The sequence below is a fragment of the Festucalex cinctus genome, chromosome 18 (assembly GCF_051991245.1).
Source record: "Festucalex cinctus isolate MCC-2025b chromosome 18, RoL_Fcin_1.0, whole genome shotgun sequence".
NCBI lineage: Eukaryota > Metazoa > Chordata > Actinopteri > Syngnathiformes > Syngnathidae > Festucalex > Festucalex cinctus.
In genome coordinates, this window is record NC_135428.1 from 13,777,318 (window position 1) to 13,787,182 (window position 9,865).

General features: G+C 40.5%; 1 protein-coding gene across 1 annotated transcript in view; it reads left to right on the forward strand.

The window, feature by feature from the left end:
• Nucleotides 1-8,638, forward strand: part of LOC144005771 (short transient receptor potential channel 4-like) — a 43,644-nt gene extending 35,006 nt beyond the window's left edge. The window contains exons 13-20 of the mRNA XM_077504085.1: nt 1,349-1,488; nt 1,569-1,769; nt 1,837-1,958; nt 2,940-3,135; nt 3,216-3,410; nt 4,298-4,339; nt 4,625-4,714; nt 5,790-8,638. Coding sequence (XP_077360211.1) covers nt 1,349-1,488; nt 1,569-1,769; nt 1,837-1,958; nt 2,940-3,135; nt 3,216-3,410; nt 4,298-4,339; nt 4,625-4,714; nt 5,790-6,287 — 1,484 coding nt within the window. The 3' untranslated portion in view covers nt 6,288-8,638. The remainder of the gene's footprint in view (nt 1-1,348; nt 1,489-1,568; nt 1,770-1,836; nt 1,959-2,939; nt 3,136-3,215; nt 3,411-4,297; nt 4,340-4,624; nt 4,715-5,789) is intronic.
• Nucleotides 8,639-9,865: the final 1,227 nt, after the last annotated feature.

Here is a 9,865-nt window from a genome sequence, read left to right on the forward strand (position 1 = left end):
CAACATGCATGGCATCACACACAAGTTAAGTTTGCTTATAAAATAGCTCATAAACAAGCAGCTGCTGCGTTCGCGATGAGCACCAGACACACAAAAAGAATGGTCCAATTTTCCAGTCCCATCCAAACTGCCTCTCCTCCAAGCGCCGAACCTCCATCCAGTACACGCCCCGCGCACATCACCGCGCTTAGCGGCGACGTTCACGTCCTTGAAAGTATCATAAAGCGACTATCATCTTGCAATATTTTAGACTGGACTCAACCTCATGATTTTGTTGTTTTATGACAACCTCATAGCCTCAGATTATAGCCTCATATTCTCATGCCATCAAAATCATGACATCTTTTAAGGTAAGAACCTCATGACCTCATATGTTGCTGCATCATAAATTCCTTGTGGAGTCATAATCCCACTTTATAATTTCATAATCCCATGTCATCCCGAAAGTATGATAACATGATTTAATAATTTTAGCACCATTTCAACGTTGGTCTCATAATTTCATGATATAATCCCAATGCTACTAAATTGACCATCATAATCTCATATTCTCACATCTTAATCTCACAAAAATAATCATATTATATTATCGCAGGCTCATGAAGTCATGTCATAATCCCATATTATAGCCTCGTAATCTCATGATTTTAAATCTTGAAAGTACCATAAAAAGACTATAATCTTGCAACGTTTTAGACTCGACTCGACATCATGATTTTATTTTCTCAGACAACCTCATAGCCTCAGATTAAAGCCTCATAATCTCATGTCATCAAAGTCATTACATCTTTTAAGGTAAGAACCCTATGACATCATAACACCACAGAACGTCTCACATCACAATCTCATGGTCTTCATAATCCCACATTATAACCTCATAATCTCATGACCTCATATTCTGAAATGATCATAACAGGATAGTAATGATCGTAAAATAAACTTCAAAGACCAAACTTTATAATCTCTTAACCTGACAAGGACATTATAATCAATATCATGATCTCCTTTTCTTATGCCCCTTCATCTCATCAATTGTTTATGGGGGTTCATGGCATCATAATCTCTAAACTTCACAGACTCAACCCCATAATCTAACATGACAATCACATAACTTAAAATTCAACCCCAAGGCCACGTAGCCCAGCACTTCATAATCTCAGATTCTCATATCTCATTAATGGTTTACATAACCTAATGACATCACAATCTCAAAATTTCACAATCATCTTCATAATCTCCTAACATGACAATCTCATAATTTTGCAATTAACCCCTGAGCCACGTTATAATCTCATATTCTCCTGCGACCTCATCGTATCAATGACCGTGTTTCCGTGCGTGTTTGCAGGTTTCATCTGGGCCGAGATCAAGCAAATGTGGGACGGAGGTTTCCAGGACTACGTCCACGACTGGTGGAACCTGATGGACTTTGTCATGAACTCTCTGTACCTGGCCACCATCTCCCTCAAAATCGTAGCCTACATTAAGGTAGGCCCAGCTACGTGATGGACATTTCTCACGTGCTTGACTTCATCTTCTTCGTTGTCTTGTTGTTGTTGTTGTTGCAGTACAGTGGCAGTAAACCCAGGAACCAGTGGGAGATGTGGCACCCGACGCTGGTCGCTGAGGCGGTGTTCGCCATCGCCAACATCTTCAGCTCCCTGCGACTCATCTCGCTCTTCACGGCCAACTCCCACCTGGGACCCCTGCAGATCTCACTGGGCCGCATGCTGCTGGACATCCTCAAGTTCCTCTTCATCTACTGCCTGGTAGCACACACTGTAGACTGAGAGATTATGGAGACAGTTTGAGTAGAAAAATCTGTCCCTTGTGCAGGTTTTGCTGGCTTTTGCCAACGGCCTGAACCAGCTGTACTTCTACTACGAAACCAAAGCCTCAGATGAGAAGGACAAGTGTAAAGGCATCCGGTGTGTGGAGCAGAATAACGCCTTCTCCACGTGAGTTCAGAAGCTTCAGATGGCTCTGTAATCCCATTTTGTAATCTCATAATCTCAGAACCTGAGAGCCATTAATTACCATAACAGTAATTAATTTGAGACTCAACCTCATATTCTCATAACCTCATACCACACAAAATCACCGCCTGAAATCATCAGAGATTAACTCAAAATGTCATCATCCCAGATTATAACTTCATAATATATCCCCGAAGTACCATAACGGGATCCACTTGAAAATTTTTTCCAATCTCATAATTTAGTATTTCACAAAATCACCTCCTCATATCATCATGGAGTAGATTCATGTTCTCATTTTGTCATAATCCCACATTGTAACCTCATAATCTCACTTCCTAGATGCAACTTCATGATCTAACCTCATAACTCACAAAATCCTCTCCTGATATCATCATAGATTTATCATATCAACATGTCATAATCCCGAATGATAACCTCACGCTCTCAAAGTATCACAAGACGACGTCATAATTTTGGGGACATTATAGAGTCAAACCTCACAATTGAGGAAAAAAACACATCACCTGATAGCATCATAATCTCCTAACCTCATGTTGTCATAATCCCACAGTATAACCTCATAATCTCATAATCTCATACCTGCAAAGTATCATCACAGTTTCTTAATCTCTATGTTCTCCTATACATATGTGACAAACTAATTTTTTCAACTCATAATGCACTCATAACCTCATGTTGTCATAATCCCACATTATAACTTCATAATCTCATGATCTCATACCTGCAAACTATCATAGTAGGCCTTCTTAATCTCCATGTTTTCCTATACATATGTGACAAACTCATTTCTGCAACTCCTAATACACATAACCTCATGTTGTCATAATCCCAAATTATACACTCATAACCTCATGTTGGCATAATCCCACTTTATATGACTTTATAACCTCCAAATTTGACCTCCTAACTTCAGGTCATCTCGTCAAACTTGTCATGCAGGCTGTTCGAGACCCTGCAGTCTCTCTTCTGGTCCATCTTCGGCCTGATCAGTTTGTACGTGACCAACGTGAACGCCGACCACCAATTCACCGAGTTCGTGGGCGCCACCATGTTCGGCACGTACAACATCATCTCCCTGGTGGTGCTGCTCAACATGCTCATCGCCATGATGAACAACTCCTACCAGCACATCGCGGTGAGAAATTGCAGGAGCCGCCGCGGGATCGTCCGCACCATTAAAATAATCTGCGGGCGCGTAACGTACGTTTCGCTCAGGATCACGCTGACATCGAGTGGAAGTTTGCCCGCACAAAGCTGTGGATGAGTTACTTTGAGGAGGGGGCCACCCTGCCGCCGCCCTTCAACATCGTCCCCAGCCCCAAATCCGTCTGGTACCTAGTCTGCTGGGTCAAATCGCGAGTGTGCCGGGGGAACGGCGAGGCTCGGCGCGACACCATTGGCACAATCGGGGTGAGGAGTGATTTTTTTTTTTTTTTTATTTTATGTATTTTTTATTTTTATTTATTTATTTATTTATTTATTTATTTAGGGATTATCGTGGTGAAAGCAGGCATTCTGCTGAATGGTTAAAAATGCCCTGCATCAGACAGCAGTGGTCCGTGAAGTTTAATTTAAGATGGATGGTTATTATTATTATTATTATTATTATTATTATTATTATTAAAAATTAATTTATTTTTTAATTTTTATTTTTTAAATTTTTTTTTTATGCCTGCAATCTATCACAATGGTTAAAACTATGAAACATTAACCATACTTAGTGTTTCAAAATAAGGTTTCAAGCCAGGGTTAGGGTTCAAAGTAGGTTTTCAAAGTAGTTAGGGTTTGAAAGTACAGGACTGTCTCATAAAATTAGAATATTGTGGTAAAGTCCATTATTTTCTGTAATGCAATTAAATAAGCAAAATGCCATACATTCTGGATTCATTCCTAATCAACTGAAATATTGCAAGCCTTTTATTGTTTTAATATTGCTGATTATGGCATTTTCAGCCAACAATCTTATCTCAAAATATTAGAATATTTCCTCAGACCAAGTAAAAAAAATGCCATAATCAGCAATATTAAAACAATAAAAGGCTTGCAATATTTCAGTTGATTTGTAATGATTCCAGAATGTATGGCATTTTTGCTTATTTAATTGCATTACAGAAAATAATGGACTTTACCACAATATTCTAATTTTATGAGACAGTCCTGTAGAGTTGTGGTTTCAAATATGTTTTGAAAGTAAACTTATGGTTTCAAAGAAGGATTAGGGTTTCAAAGTTGAATGTGTGATCAAATGTGGTCACTCTCATGTGAAGTGTAAAGAGGAAACTTTGTCTCCTGTGCAGAGGCGAGCTGCAGAGAACCTGAGAATAAACCATCAGTACCAGGTAAATCCCGCCCCTTTTTGTGTATATATGTGTGTGTGTCTATATTTGTGCATTTCCATCTGCTGCTGGAAGACATTAAGTGATGAGTCATAGCGCCACTCAGTGGGGTGTGTAGTTCTATTTGTGCGCCTCCGTGGTGGTGGTGGGTCGTCTTCTCTTTCTTCTCCTTTGCCGCTCGCCATTTCTCTCCCGCTTAACGGGCCGTGGCGTTTCCACGGAGACGAGCGGCACCGGGTTGGAAAGGTGCTGATGGCCTCTTTGATGGACGCGTGTGCGTGCGCGCAGGAGGTGCTGAGGAACCTGGTGAAGCGCTACGTGGCCGCCATGATCCGAGACGCCAAGACCGAGGAAGGCCTGACGGAAGACAACTTTAAGGTGAGCGTGAGACAACAAGAACGCCCCGGCTGCCCTTTTCAGAACCGCGAGTGACTTGGGGTCTATCTGTGACTAAGCGTAAGCATTATGCTACACAAAAGCCTGAAAACGAAGCACAGGGTGAACACATGGGAAAATGTACTACAGAAAAAGACAAGATATGCAACCAAAAAAAAAAAAAGTAGTAATGTTCGACACCGCTTTTTTTCTGACCGATACTCAAGTCTTGAGTACCGATACCACTAGTACTTTTGATACAAAAAAAATACAAAAACAAACAATGACAGATCATTTTAAAGGAAAACCTATATATCCCAATAAAGCATTTTTTTCTTAGGATTGCATGAAATTAATGGTAATTTTCTATTACACTAATTTCTGTTTCCTGAAAACGGTCATATATGAAACGGTGCACAGACTGAAAATGCTAAACAAAAGTCAGAGAGACAAACAAAACACAAAGTCTGAAAAAGAGTGAGAGTTCGGGTGTGACAAAATGTATCACAAAAAGCATGAAGTGCCAGTGAAGGGGCCTGAAGTAAGTGCACGAGAAAGTATGGTGCACAAAAAAAAGACAAAAAAAAAAAAAGTAAAATGCCAACCAACAAGTACCCAAAAAGTCTGAAAAAGGAGCACAGGGTGTGTGTGACAAAATATACCACAAAAACACCTAAAAAAGTAGGCTTTGTATGAATACCAGAAAAGGTGTGAAGCCTGAAAAGTAGCATAGAATGAACCTATGATTGTAATATACAAAAAAAAAAAGTGCCAGAAAAAGTAGGAACTCTGAAAAAGAGGTCCAAAACTGAGTGCATGAGAAAGTGTACAGCAAAAAAGCAGGGTAAAGCAGAGTAAAAGCATTACAAAGTTTGCTACAAAAAAATTAATGTCTGTAAATCGGGCACTTTTGTGCCTGACAAAGTCAAAAAGGAAGCACAGAGTGAACAGTAGTATGCTATAAAAAAAAAAAGTTTGAAATAGAGGCACAAACAAAATGACTGATAACCACACACAAACCTGAAAATGGGGCACTAATAATTGGAAATGCTTGAAATGAGTGTCTGCTGTGCGCCAGGAGCTGAAGCAGGACATCTCCAGCTTCCGCTACGAGGTGATGGGCATGATGAAAACGGGGCGAGCGGTGCTGCAGGGCGGCGGCGGCGCCATCGGCCCTTCCGAGTCTGCCCTGGCTTACCCCAACGCCTCCCTCAAGATGGCCTCCCGTGCTCAGCCCAAAAGCAAAGCCAACCGCTTCAAGATGGCCGCCGCCCTCCTCCAGAGGGTAGCATCTGCCGCGCGGACCCCCGAAGCCCACAACGGGCTCCCCAATGGCGCGGCCTTCTCTCTGGACGGCGGCGGCGGCGGCGCCAGCGACGTTGCCGTGTTCCACAAACGACACCACCGCGGGGTTTGCCCCCACCGACTGTGCAACCAGGCCGGGCCCGCGGAGTATTCCAGGAAAATGTACTCTCTATCGGAGGAGGCGGAGGAGGATGAAAAGGGCGGGACCGATCCGGACGTCAGCGGCGATGTCGGCAGCGTGGCCGACCAGGAAGACGAGAGCGCCGCATGAATATTGAACGGCCAAGTCGAAGTGGGTCGACCTTCAACGGGAGCCTCATGGACGCGGCGGCGGTTCGTGACGCGCGGAGAAGTCGTGTTTTCACCGAGCGCTCCGGTCCAGTCCCGCACAAGCGCCACATGGATTTCCTTTTATGAAAACACAAAAGTAGCACAGATGAATGGCTATAGATAAAGCTATGCAGTTGGCCAATCCCAAGTGTAATAAGTGTTAGCTTGTTAGCTAAAATGCTAACTCTTACATCGGAGACCGAAAGCCATGCGGTCGTTCAAGTCATTCGAATCCCTTAAATAGAAAGGCATATGTTAATTTGCTCCAAAATAAGCAGTTTGCTTATCAACAAAATCATGCTAAGGCTATTAGCTAAAATGCTAACATTATACGACAAAAGCTATGCGGCGATCCATATATATATTTTTATCCCTGAAAAAAAAATTAACAGGCACATCTCCAAGGTAAGTAATGTGTTAGTGTTAGACGTAGAAGCTTCTTAAACAAAATGCTAATGTTGTTAGCATAAATGCTAATGTTGTACTTCTTAAACCAAAACGCTCAGCAGCCTTTGTTACATTTTTCTAAGATTGACAGTTATATAATACTCATACTGTCTGTAAAAGAATGTGTTGCTGCAGTTGGCTTGTTAGCTAAAATGCTATCGAAGCGAGTGGCCTAAAAACTATGCGGTTGTCCACATAGTAATTTCTATAGCACAAGTATTTTGTTTTTGTCTTCTTCCAGATTAGGAAGTACATGTTTTCTAGGCAACCAATCAATACAGAGCTTTGTATCGAGGTCCGCCCCTTTTGGCAAGGCAAAAAAAGAAAGAAAAAAAAAGTGTTGGCTGGATTAACTGAAGCGCTCGGTGGAAATGAGTGTGACGATCTGCTTGGAGACTCAGGGAGGCGTTCAAGTGTTTTGAAATGTTAGCAGTGAGCTGAAAGGTTAGCAAAAGTTAGCCCGTCAACACAAAGTCTGTTCTGTGTGTGTGAATTTGTGTGAAAATTTTGAGAGGATGTTTGTGAGTGTCAATGAGAGAGAGTGTGTGTGAGTATGTCGTATGAGCAGAATCATAGAAGCATGGCGGCATTTATACTATTTGCCTTACTTTCATTTTTTTGTGCACTTTACTCCAATGGATCCGATTCGTCGATTCCTCTGGTCGTTGTCCGTCACTGGTTTCTATGCAACCGAAAGATGAGAGGCTGCGCTTTGGATGCTGACCGCAGGGGGCGCCCTTTCCCAAGCGCAAAGTGAAGAAACTGATGAACAACAACTTGGAGGCAACATTATTGCATTTTTTTCACTCGGGCTCTTCACCTGCTGAGTCTTTTGAAATGGTGAAAAGTCATGAAAATTAAATGGAAAAAATGTCACTGTACTTGCAGGGTAGAAAAGTTAAATAGAAAATATGGTGTTTTTTTTTTTGTTTTTTTTTCACAATACCAAGTGTAAGAGAGAAAGAAAATCATCTTGTTTCAGAAAAAGAAATATTTGAGAGAAAATAATAGCCTATGCATTCTTTTTTGGAGGGGGGAAATCACATTCTGTAATTTAACAAAAACAAATAACAAAAAACAGTATTAACGTTTCATAATTTGGAAGGAAAAAGGCGGCTGTTTTCAAGGTAAAATGTGTCCTATTTGTTTATTTTTGAGGGAGAAAAAAAGTCACATTCTGCATTTTCAAAACACTAAAATAAAAAAAAAATTAAAAAAAAGTATTTCTAGGAAAAACATTTTTGGGGAAAAAAGTTATACTGTAATTTGAGAAAAACTAAGTTAACTGTTGAGAAAAAAAAAGTCCTATTTGAGAGAAGTTGCATATTTTCATGTTAAAAATGTGTCTTTTAGACAAGAGTCATACACTTTCATAAAGTACTATTTTGAGAATAAGGGTCGTATTTTTTAGGAATATATGTGTACATTGTCGTGAAAAACAAATGACTATTTCAAGAATAAAGCTGCATTTGTTTAATAGAAAAGAAGGGTTAAAATAGCTTATTTTCTTGACATTCTACAGAACAAAAGTTTTTCACAGCAAATTCAAATATTTCTTCACTTTCCTAGTTGTCAGCAGCTTACAACATATTTTCCTTTTTTTTTTTTTTTTTTTTTTTTTTTGGTGACGTCCCAGGAAAGTGTAATGACAAATTTTGACCCCAAGAGGGCGACCTCATCGCATGATGTCCGGCTAATCATTCATTTCAAATTGACATCAGTATATCATTTCATTTTCATCCATAATGTTGTACACTTCACAAAAAAAAAACAAAATCCTCATTTTGATTGACTGTCACAAAAGGTATTCATCCAAAAAAGAAAAAAAAATCAATTCTCCGTTTTTGTGCTTGGGAGAATTTTTAAACAAGTGATGAATTCTGCTCATAAAAGTGTAAAAGATTTTTTTTTTTTTAAAGTCGTAAAAGTAAAGGATAAAAAGTCATAAAAGTGAAAGATACAAGTCATCATGTCCAAGTAATGAGCAGATGATCAGCTCCCCGAAGGCACCAAATCATAAAAAGGCACTCAAGCGCCAAAAATGCATTTACTCACTTTTACTTTGCGCCTCGATGTGTGTGCGTGCTTGTGTGTTGTTCTCACAACCAGCCATCAATTTATCATCTTTAATGGTTGACTAGCTTCAACATCAATTATCTGAAGCTGCTAATCTACACTGTAAAGAGTCAAGTTTGAGGTTTTATTTATTGGGGGGGGGGGGGGGGGGGGGGGGGTCATTTTCCAGGAAAAAAAAAAAGCTACATTTTCGGAGCCACAGCCAAATGGCATATTGTTGTTAAAAAAACATAATAAAAAAAAAAATTGTTTTGATAACAGTTGATTTGAATTTTAATTGTGACTCAAATACATCATTTGTATTTTTTCTCAATTTGAAATTCCAGAAATTGACGAAGTGACGCTGTGCATCACCTGTTGCTGGGCAGAATTCATTAGGCGCAAAATAGGCCTCACAACAATATACACATTAGTTTTCAATACAAAAGACATGCTTTTCATATTCATTTGAGACATCTGTGTCACCTGTTGCTAGGCAAAATTCAGAGGCCCCTCATTGACTAAAATTAATTCCTATCTTGGTATTCAATATGAAACATCCTGCGGGTGGAGTGGGGCACTTTTCCTCCTGCCCCTTATGCATTTTAGGGTCACTTGTTGCTAGGCAGAATTCATTTGTGGGATTTTGAGTCCCATTTACTGATTTGAAAATGAAATCCATGATCTGTACTCAGTATGAAAGACAATACAGTCCCACATGGCACTGCCCTCTTTGCCCCTGATGCATTGTGACATCACTAGAACGTCGCTAAACGCATCTAAGATCAGATATGAAGATGACATCATAACATAGCAGTTTTGCAAACATGTTTTGTCTTTTGGAAGTGTGCGTAACATGCGAGGGCGTCCCGGGTGCTCCAGGATGTGATGGAGGTGTGAACCAGGCAGGGAGGGGCGACGACCCGTCTGAGCTGAGTCACTAGTTTGGGTGGGAGTTGACAGTGTGGGGGGGCTACTGAGTGGGAGGGGGGCTCGGCCCTGGGTGTGTATGTGTGT